The sequence below is a fragment of the Eschrichtius robustus genome, chromosome 18 (assembly GCF_028021215.1).
Source record: "Eschrichtius robustus isolate mEscRob2 chromosome 18, mEscRob2.pri, whole genome shotgun sequence".
Taxonomy (NCBI): Eukaryota; Metazoa; Chordata; class Mammalia; order Artiodactyla; family Eschrichtiidae; genus Eschrichtius; species Eschrichtius robustus.
The window spans coordinates 9,365,324-9,380,240 of record NC_090841.1 but is presented as its reverse complement, the minus strand read 5'-3'; the positions used below and the strand labels follow the sequence as shown (position 1 = coordinate 9,380,240).

General features: G+C 40.9%; 1 protein-coding gene across 1 annotated transcript in view; it reads right to left on the bottom strand.

The window, feature by feature from the left end:
• FRY (FRY microtubule binding protein) overlaps window positions 1-14,917 on the bottom strand; it is a 328,463-nt gene that overhangs the window by 33,696 nt on the left and 279,850 nt on the right. Inside the window, exons 47-51 of the mRNA XM_068526437.1 lie at window positions 13,645-13,785; window positions 11,419-11,598; window positions 9,535-9,696; window positions 7,153-7,227; window positions 4,215-4,385 (exon numbers count right to left, since the gene is read on the bottom strand). Coding sequence (XP_068382538.1) covers window positions 4,215-4,385; window positions 7,153-7,227; window positions 9,535-9,696; window positions 11,419-11,598; window positions 13,645-13,785 — 729 coding nt within the window. The remainder of the gene's footprint in view (window positions 1-4,214; window positions 4,386-7,152; window positions 7,228-9,534; window positions 9,697-11,418; window positions 11,599-13,644; window positions 13,786-14,917) is intronic.

Genomic DNA, 14,917 nt, shown 5'->3' with positions numbered 1-14,917 from the left:
ACATAATTCACAAAACTGATTCTCTTGTACCAAATCAATGGATGGGTTAGATGAACTATCTCAGGCAGCAGTTCTGGAAGTCTCCCATACTGAACCTGGGTTGCACTGAGCTTGCAGAGAAATACAGACACCTAGGGCCAGAGAATGCTACACTGGGTATAGATTGCCATTGCTGTTAATTTGATTGCAGCTCAGGTGAAGATCTGAATCAATCAGGCATGGGAACTGGGAGTCAGGGAAGTTGTTCTTGCAGGAATAATATCTGGGTGTCTTGCTAGAGGATGCAATAACTCCATTAGAGGCAAAGATGTTGAAACTGTTTCCCTGGTGGTAGCTGAGGGGTTGAGATGGAACAGTAGCCTAGCCTACGTTAAAGTCGGTGGTGATTAAAAGTCAACTGGGCCTTCTCATAGCACAGGAATACCCCTATTGAGAGAGCCACCTTCCAACTTCCCCACACCCAAATGTCAGATTTGCATTTTATGTTACCTACAAGGTCAAAAGCCAAAAGAGCGTTTCACTGATTAAGTGAGATTTTCTATGTGTGAGAAAATTTAGAAGATGGCTAACTATTCCTGATGGACAATTTGCATATGTCAGTTATCAAACTTAAATAACTACTCAGGATTTATACTGAGATGAGAAAGTATTCACGATTGAATGTTCCAGAAATGTTGGAAATCATATTCTTTGATATTGGAGTTCCAAAAAATAAGAATTATTGTTGAAGGAACTTGGATGGTCAAAATATGTTCCCCCAAATGTACCTACTTAGAGTAAGTCTATATGACATAGATACAGGGTGATCATAGGTCAGTTTGCCCAGGATAATCCCAGCTTATGCCTGTTGTCTGAGTGTAATTATTACCGGACCCCTTTTACTTGAAAAGGGTCCTCATTTGGATGAAATTTTATATAGTCACCATCCAAAGATAGCTCCTAATTCCTGGAAAATAAAAGGAATTGATTGGCAGTATATGTGGTATATTGTTAGATACAGCTTGTTGATTTCACTTTTAATAAAAGAATTTAACAGCAAAACCAATCCAGCTGTACAACTGCCTAATGAGAAATTATAGGATTTCCATGGATCATATTTAAAAACTCACTCTCTCTCAAGAGATATAATCATGCAACTTCCAGAACTAAACATATAAAGATTTTAAAACTGTCTCATATTTATACTTCAGAAAATATTTCCCTTCTACAGCAACCAAGAAAAATACTTCTATCACACACATCTCAATGTAAATGTGCAAATAGGCATACATACTCTCGAAGGGGGGAAAAAGCAGTTATGCAGTTATAAATCTGCAATGATGCAAAACATCTACTAGTGCATCTGAACTGAAAATAGCATCATCTTACCTGAAGTTCCTGTGTAGCAGATTGAATGGACAGAAAAACAAATAAGAGGTCTATTTAAAATGATTATATTAGATACTCAAGTGCATTTGTCTTAGTTTTAACACAACAGCAACTAACAGTGCTAACAGTGTATACGTCAGTAGATGCAACTTAAAGAAAAAAGGCAAAGATACACAAACCCCATAAAGAAAAATAAGTATGAAACACCGGAAATTCCAAACCTCTTAGCGGTGGATGATGTAGTTGGTAATAAATCATAAATACAATTTCTGAAATAGCTTTCCACTTCAGTGACAACTTTGGTCTCCCTCAACACTTTTTTTTTTGGAATGCCTAAATTTTTATTTGTGAGAAAATCGTGAAATGTCATGGAAAGACTAAATGAGGGTCATCAGCTGGGAAAAAAAGGTGGCATCACCTGATCCTGCTCACAAAAGCAGAAGTGTTTGTGATCATGATCTGTTTCACCGCTGAGGTGCAATTAATAGCAAAGACACAGCACCCTTTAAAGATTCTGAGAAGTTCAAAGGCAAACCCTTAAAGATATTAGTCAATAAATTCTGAGACTATTTAATGAAAAGGAATAGACCATGACAAAAACCTTGTCTCTTTTTTTTTTAGTAAATGTGTGTTGATCTAGAAGCCAAATATGCTTACCTTTCGCAGATGAGGAAATACTGAAATTATTCACCAAAGACAGTACAAAGGAACAGATATTTAGAATGCCTACTGCCTGAAATTATGCTAAAAGCTTTACATAGGTCATCTTACTTGATCCTTACATCAACTCTATAGGCAGGTATTATCACTCCCATTCGATAGATGAAGACGCCAAGAGAAACTGCATCCAGGCTTGAGCTGGGTCAGTGGCAGAGCTGAAAGTCAGAGTTGGACCTGCCTGACTCCAAAGCCCTTGCATTTTCACTCTACCACTCTGTAAGCTTGCTAGAATCCCTTAGTATAACCACATTGAGAAGTAGCAAAATATTCTCAAATGGTTTATTTGGATAAAATATATACTTTCACATTCTTGAACTTCTTATAAAATCTTAATCATACAAAATAAAATAATCACTATGATTTTTTAGTTCTTGTTGGCTAGGACAGTAGCGAGAACACTAGAAGGAAGGCATAGTAATCATTATTTATTGTCCTTGAAAAACATTAGTTTAATATTTATTTTCAAGTGATGGGCATCTATAGTTTTCCTTACTTTATTTTGATAGAAACTAAATTTGTTAGTTGTTCTGAAATTGTTTCTGATTTCTCTGACACCATTCCTCCTAGGTCCCTTCACGTAACACATTTTTCTTTGGCTGACACTGAAAAATGATGCCTCTCTTGTTTCATCAATTTTTCTCTCCGTAGTTTAACCCTTGAAGAGGGTGCCCAAGCTTGAATTCTAGCCTAAGAGCAAAGATTAGGTCAGTTGCTCAGACCAGGAAGCTAAACTTTTGACATTCCATATACCTCTGGATCATTTCGAAAGTATTCAAAACAGCTGTATTTTGCATTAGACTTTTTAAACAATCCTCACCGCATTTAGCAATTGATTTCTTTATCACGAATCATGGTTAACAGTCAGAAAACTGCAATGCTTTTTACTGGTTTGAGAACAATTCAAGATGAAAGCTTACACATTTTAAAGATGCCTTGCAGTTGGTGCCTTTATACTCTTAAAGGACTGGATCTGCTAAACTTGTTTCCAGGGAAAGAATTGGTAAAGAAAACATTCTTCATTCTGAGGACATGATTCTTCCTTGCTGGCACAGACAGCCAGGGTAGTCAGTGGCCAGTAAGGACAAAAATAGAGCTCAATAGCGCTTGTCCAGCTCCGTGGCCTTGCCTTGACATAAGTGGATTGGTCAGCAATCATATCCTTTTAGGGAAGGTAAGCAGTTACTTGAAGCATCATTTCCCACAAGTCTATCGTTAACTTAGGAGGAGCCTACCTGCCATAGGATATGATAAACTTTGAATTTGAGCCTCCATTTTAACTGTACGACTAGCAGAAAGCCCTTTCTTTGTCTGAGTGTGCTTGGTTAAATGTGAGCTGAAGTACGTGGATCCCACCACATGCCAGGCTGGGTACCAGGCTTTATTACAGATGCCAGCCCCACTTCAGGGAACACAGTGTCCATCCCAGGAGGGAAAAGCCTGCCTCTCAGCTGGAACGTGCCCCTGAGCTACCGAAATGATGCTCCTCGTTGCAATCCCAGGTTTTCAAAAGCATGACTCATAATGGAAAGCATCTTATTACCATGATTATCATTCAGATAAACAGATCTGCATCTGCCTGTTGATACTTGAATTCAGCTACTCCAGGTGTCAAGAACCAACTGAAAGCAGAGCCAAGAGCTCCTGTATGTTAAATCTAGTTTCAAGTTCTGAGGATTTCATCAAACAGCACAAAGATGCCGGGGCCCTCGGGCTCTGATCGCAGGTTGCGGCAGGCAAGCTTTGACGTCAACCCATGAGAGCAATTTCACATTGAAAATAATAAAATGCTTAGCCTGTTTTACCCAGGTACCAGAGAACAGGCTCAGACCTTGCACGTTTCTGTGATTTGTTTTTAAAGTTCACCTTTGGACTACACACACACAGAGTCTCTGTGTGGTCAAAGTCAGATCTTTGCCATTTAGAAAGAACTTGGTGGCTTTGGCCGTGGGCTTAGACAGGAAGGGTGTGGTGCCTTTTGCCAAAGTTAAGCTGCTGTACTTTGAACAAATTGATTAAAAATAAAGTTTACAGCTTTCTAATTAAAGAACTCATTATTTAGCAGATAGAAAGAAACTGTGCTCAAGGAAAAGGCTGAGCGGATGGTTTTCACCGAGCCCGGGCCGTACCTCTCCATCCTCCAGCTCCACATCTAGGAAATCGAAGTCTCTAAAGACCCGGAACTGCTGCTCACTGTTGGTGTCATCTATGTTCTCCTGCTCCCGGGTGCCGTCCTCGGAGGACACGAGGCTCGTCTGGTGCTCCAGCAGATCCAAGTCCCCACACGATGAGAAAATCACCTACGAACCAAGAGTCCTCTCCTGAGAAACCGCTCTCCCTTCTGTGTTTGTGCTACAAAAAGTGTAACTGGCTCCTCAGAGCACTGTATTTCCAGTACACACCTAATTCCTTAAGTGGGTATTTTTAGAATTTTTTTTATTATTTATGTTGGACAGGTGCCTTCAGATTCAACTCATTGCAAAGATGCAAGTTCACACACTAGGAGAGTGTTCAAGAGTCAGATCGCTGCTCCTTAATGAAAAGTGTATCCTACGTGCGTGTGTGTGTGTGTGACAACTGAGTGTGTGTTCACAGACAGTCTACAGCAGCCAAGAAATTTTCCACTGTTTCTGCACTGACCGAGGTTAGAAACTGTACAGATTCACACACACATACACATCACATACATATTATCATGTAAGATTTTAAGGACTACTGATGCCAAGATATGTTATTGTAGAACGAACTGTGAGAGCAAAGGATTTAACCCTCTTAGAGATAAACCAGGAACTGGTAGGGAAAAAGAAACATAAGTCAGGAAGTACAGTACTTGTTCATGTGAATTACAGAGGAGAAGCTGAGCAGCCGTGCCCATAATTCATACTTAAAAGTCCTGTCCTGTCGATTCAAACAAAACTTTTTTTTCTATTAGAATTTTAGTACGTTAATATTTTAAAATTAACTTCTATGTTTAGGTTCATTTCACTTGGGCCATTTTAATATAACTTTGTAGAAATAACAGACTTCAAATAAATCTAAATGTTTTGCTCGCCAGCCTCTCCTGAACATAGACTGATATTAAATAAAATGAACAGTATTCTTTATTTAACCGTTATAATGTCTTGGTCTTCCTTGAAAGTAAGCAAGTCATTTATAAGAATTTAAATATCACAAATATCTCTCAAAAGGAAAAAAAAAGGGGAATGGATTTTACTTTTTTTAAATTATTTTTTAAAAATTTCTTTCTTTCTTTTTTTATTTTTGGCTGCGTTGGGTCTTTGTTGCTGCGCGCGGACTTCTTCTCTAGTTGCGGCGAGCGGGAGCTACTCTTCGTTGCGGTGCGCGGGCTTCTCATTGCGGTGGCTTCTCTTGTTGCGGAGCAAGGGCTCTAGGCGCGTGGGCTTCAGTAGTTGTGGCTCGCGGGCTCTAAAGCGCAGGCTCAGTAGTTGTGGCGCATGGGCTTAGTTGCTCCGCGGCACGTGGGGTCTTCCCAGACCAGGGCTTGAACCTGTGTCCTCTGCATTGGCAGGTGGATTCTCAACCACTGTGCCACCAGGGAAGCCCGGGAATGGATTTTAAACATTCTTTTTTTTCTCCAGTGTTTAAGGGCAGTCATAGGATTTGCACTAGGTTTTCATAAAATGGTACAAGACACACAGTCTGTACAGGGGATGCAAATGGGCATATGAGATAAATAGCACTGAGGACCAGGCAACTAGTCAGTGAGAGATGAGAGACTAAAATTCTGATTTCCTCAGCCGAGGCCTCCCTTTCCTTGTTAGTGCCACTTTTCTTATTTGTAACATAGTAAACATTTCTAGCTAGAAAGGCCTGGCACCAAAGCAGGCGGTTTGGATCTGAAGGAGACAGTGTAACCACAGGGGTGGTAAGAAACGGACCTCTCTGGCTGTGCCAGTGCAGAGGTAAAGGGCTCTCATTCCTCTCCCTTTCAGTCTGGGGGGCTCAATCTGCCCCACACTATCTCCTCGTCCCTCTGCCCTCAATGACGTCACAGGAGCAGCAGCGAACCCACTGATCAATAACTCAGAAGGTGACTTCAACGGAGGCCACCCTTCTGGCTGGGGCACATTCCCAGGCGATTACAAGTATCAACTTGCACTTTAGCAAGAATCTATGAGTCTCATATTTCACCCGCTCATGAACTACATTAGTATATACATTTTGGAATTTTAAAAGTAGTTCCACAGAGACACTGTTTGCTACTTCTTACTTGGGAAATCACTTAGTTTGCTATTTTCTTTTCTGGTTACTAATAAAGATGATGTGATATAGATGAAATAAAAATACCCGGTAAAACCAAACCCTGAGATTTTTATTGCTTTTGCTACAGTATTCTCACACACACAATTTGAATTTTCTAAATTTTATAAAAGCTTCAGAAGCTAACTTCTAATACTTAAATTATTCATTTATTTCAAAGCTCAATGGCATTTTTGTGCAACTGTAACATCAGTAGAAGTTTCTGTTTGTTGGTTTGTGGTTTTTTTTTTTGGCCGCGCTTCACGCGGGATCTTACTTCCCTGACCAGGGCTCGAACCCATGCCCCCTGAAGTGGAAGCATGGAGTCTTAACCACTGGACCACCAGGGAAGTCCCTCAGTGGAAGTTTATATGAGAAAAAACATGCTAATATATCACTATTTTCACCTTTATTGTACATGAGTAAAATAGTGACATCACGGTAAGAGATGTGTGTACAGAGAGTAAAATTACACCCAAAAGAAACGTGTCTCATATATGGTGGTGCAGAAGACAGTCACATATACATATTTTAAGAAAGTGTGGGCATATTTATTAACAAGATCCAAGATACTAAAAAAATTAAAATAACTGAGTTTTTATTTACCAACTGGAGCAAATAGCCAATAACATCTTTCATTGTTTCTGAACTGAGATTAAAAATCATACTATCGAGAGAAATAATCTAAGGGTTTGATCTAGATGATGGATATCATACTTGTAATTCATAGTTGAAACCTCCAAACTACATGACCAAAGGTAAAAAGGTTATGACACCAAAATAAATGTGATATAGGACAGAACTTACCGATGGATTTTTGCTTAATCCTACTTCTTGGCCACACAGAGAAAGGACGTGTACCAACTTCTCTTTCGTCCTCTTCTGAAAAAGAAACACACAGGCAGGTTTTAATCATGGGGTCCTGTGATCAAATCTACTCCAATACTGTAGTCATCAGCCACAAAGGGCTAACCCACCTGAAATGTGGCCAGTGAGAATGGAGATATAAAATACATGAAGAGTTGGTATGAAAAGAGAATGTAAAATATCTCACCAATAATTGTAGAATATTGATTATATGTTGAAAAAATATTTTAGATATATTAGGTTAACTAAAATGTGTTATTAAAATTAATTTTACCTGTTTTTTTTTCCTTTTTTCAGAAGGTGACTATTAGAAAATTTAAAATGAGGTTCACATTATGTTTCTACTGGACAGTGCTGATCTAAGTTTTCCCAAGGGAGGGGATGTGAAGGTCAACCCCTTGGCTCTTTAGCAGATATTCATTACTCTCCTTGATAATCTTTCTTGTGTGCTACAACTTTCAATCATTAGCAAGCCTTTCCTTACACCTTAATTAAATCTATTATATTACAACACAATTCTCTTTTCCTCAAATGGGAGGATAAATTTGCTTTCTGCAGAATTAAATTCGATTATTTGCAAGGCATATTAAATCTTTCTCAATTTATTCTTCCTATAGTTAAACGGATAGAATTCCTTTTGCTTTTCTTCGTAAACCTTACTTTTCAGTTCCTTAAGCATGGGGATTCTTCTACAAACCATCACATTTCCCAATGACATAGACAAACTAGGTCTCAGAAGGACTGGTGAGTTGAGAATGAAAAGGATGAGTAACCAGAGCCTAAAAAAACATTAATGTGCCTCAGAATTGCTCTTAAAGCAATCGTCCTCCTCTCCTGAAAATGATTTTTTTCCCTTTTAATCTGATTTAATATGGAGACTGCAAGGAGGCCAATATCACTCATAGATTTTCCTTCTTAATGGAACTCAGTTCCCTGCATCCTTCTTTTCAAATTATAGACGGGACACTCAATATGGTGTCATTTCAAGGTCAAAGACAGGAGGACCTTGATGTTGAAGAATGGCAAGAGATTCACTAACCTATTTCCCTAAGTTTTAGTGGGCGTTTTACAATTCTGGGAAGGAATGAATGTAGAGGAGCATGGAATTGGGCTGTACATTTGTCTTCTCTTTTCCAAATTCCCAAGAAAGTAGAGCGGGCTCTCTATTCAAGCACGCAGTGAGCGCTCACTGAGAACCAGCTCTGCTCCAGCAGGCGCTGGGCTCTAAGCTCCATTTCCCTAACCTTTGAGGGTGGGATGAGTCCTGCTGGGCGTGCAAACAAAGGGCTTTTCTCTGCGCAGCACCCACTTCGCCTTCCTGCGGTAATGCAGTCCCTCTTTTTATCTTGGGACGGCTCTTCTCCTGCCAAATGGGTCTCTGCCTCTCTTGCACAGAGCCCTTTCTCCAGAATTGCTACGACGCTGGGGAGGGGAGGCCTCTGTCCTGAAATCGTCAGAGCCAAAGACCATGTAAATCTGGAGCTGCCAGAGGTTGTTGGGCCTCACGTTGGAACAGTCTGCCTGAGAATGAGGTCAGCAGGGAGGAAAGCAGGCCTAAGACTTTGGGAAGAGAAGGTGGGGACGGTGAGAAGGACAGAGAGGGTCTAAGGATTGTGTGTGCTAGAATACAGTTCTGCTTGAAGTCATGATATAGGAGTTAACACGTTCCCTTTCCACTTAAGGTAGTTTTTCACTGGGCTTCTGGCACATGTCACCAAAAGAGCCCCAAATAATGCATGGGTTTCACTTGACAGTAAGTCCAATGACATCAACGCTGTGAGGCAGTCACCCAGAAAGTGCATACAGATAACAGAACCGCAGAGAAGTCTGGCCGCCCACCCGGCTCTGCAGGGTCAGGTGTGCATGGAACCCACTGACTGGAGGGCAGGCTCGCGGGACTGCAGCCAGAATGGTCACTGGGCTGTGGCCCTGTTATGCAGGATTGCTTAGGAGAACTCAGGATGCATTACTTGGAGAAAAGAGGACTGATTTGGGTGAGTGGCAGAGGGGGGAGGGTTTCTTTAATAAGTGTTTGAAGGGCTGCCATGTGAAAGACAGATCCAATTGCGTTTTCTAAGCCTTAAGAGAACTAGGAACAATGAGAAGAAGCAACAGAGTGTCAGACTTCAACTCAATGTAATGAACTGTTCAAAGATAAAATGGGTTCCCTCGGGATACAGAATACCGTGAGATCCTCATCACTGAAGTGGCGATGCCCAGATGCGAAATATTGGGATGGTGGAGGCAGGAATCCCATATCACAGTTGGGTTCAATAGGTCCCCTAAGCTCCCTTCCAATTGTGAGAGTCAAGGACTCTTTACCTGAGAATACTGGGGCCTTTTCCAGCTTACGGGAACAAGGACATTGGAGTTGGAGCCTGATGAGGTGGAAGACGCACTCCGGGTGACGGCCATGGCCCTGGGCTTCCCATCACGCCCGGAAGAGCTCTGCAGTTCATCATATCGCCTCCCGATGATGGGCGTCTTGAGAAAAAAGAACAGAGAAGCACACGTTCTTCTACCTCATTCATACTTCTGGGGTATACGGATCGCTCTGTCCCAGCAGCAACCAAGAACTGCTTATCTGATTAAAACTTAGATTAGAGAAGTTCAGTGTTACAAGGAGGCTCATTTTCCTTACGTTCAAATACATATTCCAGATCATTTTGCATCTTCAACACTTTCCCACCCTCTTTAGCAGCTGAAAACAAATCCAATTGCTTGTTCTTAAACACACTTTAGAAATGATTGTAAAGATAAGAAGGAAGACATGCAGGAAAGCAAAATAGTTTTCAGATGTTTAAGCTTGAAAGACTTTCTTTATAGTTAAAACAAGACCAAAATCCCTTCCCCTCATCCCAACCTGTAATCACCAATCTTGATACACTCTCAATTATTTAAAAATTTATTTAAATTATTTATATCTTTTCAATTATTTTAATGAATGAGGTCAGGGCCAGGTTCTTGACAACACTTCAGAAATGTCACTTCCTGAGAGTCCCGGAGTGTGGTGGCTGGGCAGGCAGCACCTCCCAAACCTTAGCCCCAGGGAGGTCTCTGCAGAAACCTGTTCGTAGGCCTACATTCAGAGACGGCAGACGCTGGCTGGTAACTCTCCACCTGCCTCTCAAGGCACATCTTTCTGGAGCAGCTGGGTCTCCGGGGCATGCAGCTGACTGGCTACAGGTTTTCTGTACCTCTTCGGGACAGAGTAAACAAGTCAAAGAGTAAGCTTCCCCCACCTCCAGCAATGTAAAAAAAATGTTAAAAATTGAAAAATACTGAGTTGATACCTTAATATCATATACATACTAAATATCACAATGGTGGCACAACAGCACCTCTACCTGAGTATTGAAATGATGAACGGTCAATAAGACTACTGTGTGAAAAAACCCAATCTAGCCACAACCTAATTAATAGAGTAAGTCCCATGTAAGCTGATCTAGTTTATTCCTTTAGTGAATGAATCCATTCAGCCATGTTGAAGAATATTTATGAAGTACCTAACATGCATCAGACACTGTACAGACGCTGCTTACAAAGTGGACAGGCCATTGTTTCTGCTTTGGGGGGTTTATGGGTCATGGGGTAAAGGAGACAGGAAAGCAAATGTATTTTTACATCTTAGACTAAAATAGTTAAGTACAGGCCTCCCAAAAGTTTGTTCATGGACCAGCAGGTAAACCTATTTTCTGTCTTCTTCTCTTCCTAACTCCTGAGTTCATAAGTCTCTTCCCTCCGCACACCCATCTCCCTCAAGGCAAGAATTTAGATAGTTATACTGGTTTAAAAAGCAGTGTGGCTTGGGGAAGTGACCATAAAGGCAGATTCTGTATTCCTGTAAATCTCAGGCATCCGCTGGTTTGGCTGCAGTTCAGGAAACAAGGTTGCGGATACAAGATAGGACGTGACAGCTGTCAGATAAAGAATGAGTGAAGGTCATGGTTTAAAATGCTTAAGATCATTCCATTTTAAAGTTATCTTTTTTGGGGAAATCATTTTTATATTACTGAGGCTAGCTTCTATTTTTAAAAGCTGCCAGAGAAGAGCCCCAGTGAATAGGACAATGCGTTGAACCTAATTTAGGCCTTAGGAGCTTTCACTTGACATAACTGTAAAATAAGTCTCCCCTTCTCCAGGCAACTAGTTCTGACCTTTGCCACTATGTATTCATGCTAAAGTTTACAGAAACAGTTAACATACCTCTGAAATATCAAAGTGAAAGTCCAGGGTTTTCCCAGGTAATTCCTTAGATGCACTGGTCCATACTCGATGTATTTCTATCTTTGAAAGGTCACTGTGTTGGTAGGAAGGTAAAACCAGGCTGGCAGATCGAGAAACTACTAGCTTCAAGATATTCAAAGCTTCTCTCCAGTGGATGCTCTGAAGGAAATAAAACAGTCAACGGATAAAAATAATTAAAAAAAAAACAAAACACTAATATGCCGCTAGCTACCGAAACTTCTAATGACTGGTCAGAGCTCATTGATTTAAAACAGTGCAGGAAATTCTGTGATAAGTAAAAGGCAAATGACATAAAAAGATAATTTATGCCTAAGATGAGCTACATTTAGGAAACAAGAATAAAAAAAGACACGTGTTGTCCACATTCAAATAAGTAAAAGTTTAAAATAACAAGGTACCATTTTTGCTGATGAGGTATTTCTTCAGTTTGAAAAACAAAACAAAACAGAAGACAAACAACTGCCCCCCTCCCCTGCAGCAACCCTCATTGCATTTTATGCTACTGTCTACTCACTCTTTCTCAAGATTCGCCCCACCTCCAGTTTCCAAGCTCCCTTGGTCCTTCTCCTACTTCTCTGCTGCACCTGCTCCCGGGCATCTGATCCCTGCCCTCAGCCCTCTTCTCTTCTTCTCCACATCTTCCTCATGACCTAACCCAGGAATCTGGGAGCCATTCTTACCTTCCCTCTTTCCCTCCCTCCTGAGAACTTGATCCACTCCCTCTCCATTCTTGTTGGCACTGGCTCAGCTGAATCCTCTCTGGCCTCTGCCTGGACTATTTCAATGGCCTCTTATCTGGTTTCCCCAGGTGCAGCCTCTCCTTGGGTCCATCATCAAACCCACTCCAGCTACAGTGATCTTTCTAGAATCTTCAGCTCAAGCCAATTCCCTGCTTAAACTCCTTCAAGGGCTCCCTCTGGTGGACAAGGTGGAGTCCACACTCCTTGAGCGAGGCCTGCAGGGGTAATCTCCCGCAGGCAACTCCTGGAGTTGCCCAAACCAGCCAAGGTCTCCTAGCCTCTGTGCCTTTCCTCATGCTATTCTCTCATCCTGGAATGCCCTTCCTCTCCTTATTGCCTTATCAAACTCCTACTCTTCCTGTAAGTCTCATTTGTTTCACCCTCTTTGTATCCCTGACAACCCCAGGCCGACTGAGGTACTTCTCCCACAAAAATATTGAACACAGATAAACTAGCATGATAAAAGTTATTATCTGCCTAGGCCTTGGAATAAAGTGCATGAAATAAAACACATTTCCTTCACTGTTAAATTCTGCACACGGGAGGTCATGGTTTGAATATGAAATTAGCCACCATTCAAGATAAGATCTTGAGTACCAGGGATGGCCCACAGGCCTAAGAATAGGTAGCCTAATAAAACAATCACTTTTTTTTTAAACTAGGGGCACATGATTAGTAGAAAGATGTGAACTGACCCTCTGTCTCTCATGAGTGTAAAGTGAGAAAAGTGGTAATGAATGCCTACCACATGGTACAACTATTACTGGAGCAACGCCACTCGAAAAAAAGAAAAGCTTGAAAATCATTTTTAGCATTAAGTAATTTTCTGCAAGTAATGTGACTGGTGAAGTGAGGATGGAAAAAAAAGCCAAAAATTGTATGGCTTAGTCAATGAGCTTAACCAGAGAAAAACCTAGCATTTGCCCTTGAACTCTGAAACTTACCAAGTACACTACGTTTGTTTGTTGGAGTATTTTCAAGCACCTTTATGCCACTTTCTTAACCTTAATTCCTTCAACTCTAAAGGGACAAAGTGAACCTCTGAATTAACTGTTCGCATTTGAAACGCCTGGCCTAGAACCAGGCACAAGCAAGTGGCTTCTTCCTTCTCTACTGAAACAGGACCGCTCAAATGAGACCCTGCCCCTGCCCTCCCAGCCAGGAGTGTGCTTTCAATACCCAGCCTAGAAGCCCAAGAGGCAGAGAGGTGTCCTCCGAAGGCTCAGGAACACATTGCGGCCTGGTCCTGCCTTCTTCCTCAGGATACCACTCGGGGTGTGGTCGGTCACCGTTCTCAGCCGCTCTCAGCACGTTATGGATACCAATGAATGAACATGCAGCCTGGCACCCACACAGCTCTGTGGCCAAGTACAAAGAAAACTCCATGCAAAGCCTCAGTCTTTCTGGAATGACTTTCGGGAAACATCCTGGTTCAAATACTCACTTGCACATATTTTTCAATGGTTTTCAGAACTTCCACATTGAACTGCTTTACCGGAACGACAGAAAGGTCCATGTAGCTGAGCAGACTGTAGATCACCTGCAGGAGGGGCTGCTGCATGCTGGGGAGGCCCTTCTCCAGCAGCTGTGGGGAAAAGCACAGAGTGAGTCAGTTTGACACCAGATTTTCACACAGAAGCACCAGGGTTTCCTAGTACCTTTATGATTGCACATTTCCTTAGGAGGGAAAAGAAAATCCTAACTATTGAAGAAATGGAGGTATTATCAAAGGCAACGCAGGTAGGTCTGAGTATATAATATTACACAATGGCATGCAACAAAATAAACCTCAAAAGGAAAGCATCAAACACCACTAATGACTGAAAAATATAAATGAAAACGAAAGATACATTTATCAGTTATCGAATTGGCAAAGATTAGAAATTGATGATAGTATTGGTGAGGATATAAGAAGAGTATTCTTACACATCAGTGGAAATGTAAATTGGATAATTTGGCAATTGAGATCAATAGTACTAAAAGGGTTCCTATCTTTTGAAATACTAATTACACTTTTAGGAACTTTTCCAAACCTAGAGATAAATACTAAGATTTAAGGAAGAGATTTCACCAAGGCATTATTTATAATGGTAAAAAAAAAAACAACCAAAAAACCCACACAAAACAAGGAAGCTCTGTAAGCAATTTAAATGTCAAACACTAGGGAAATGGATACATAAATTATGGTAAATTGTATGATGAAATATCATGTAGTCAAAAGAATGACATTTTTAAAGATCGTAAAGGATATCAGATAATATTAAGTGAAAGAGGAAGGATATATAATTTCTATATAATAGATGATGCCAACATTGATGTGAATGGGTGTGTGTTATATAGAAATAATGCTGGAAGTAAACCCAACAAAATGTTGATAGTGTTTCTCCCTAGATAATATAATTATTTTTGAACATACTGCTTTTATAATCCGGGGGAAAAAATCAATGACATTTTCAAAAAGGAAAGCAAAATAATGAGAAAACTGATGTGACAGACATAATGAAAAAGGTTACTGTTCAAAATTAAAAATTAATAGAAATGATTCAAATAAATGCTGCAATTCCACATCAAAAGTGGCCCAGGGCTTCCCTGGTGGTGCAATGGTTAAGAATCCGCCTGCCAATGCAGGGGACATGGGTTCGAGCCCTGGTCCGGGAAGATCTCACATGCCACGGAGCAACTAAGCCCGTGCACCACAACTACTGAGCCTGCACTCT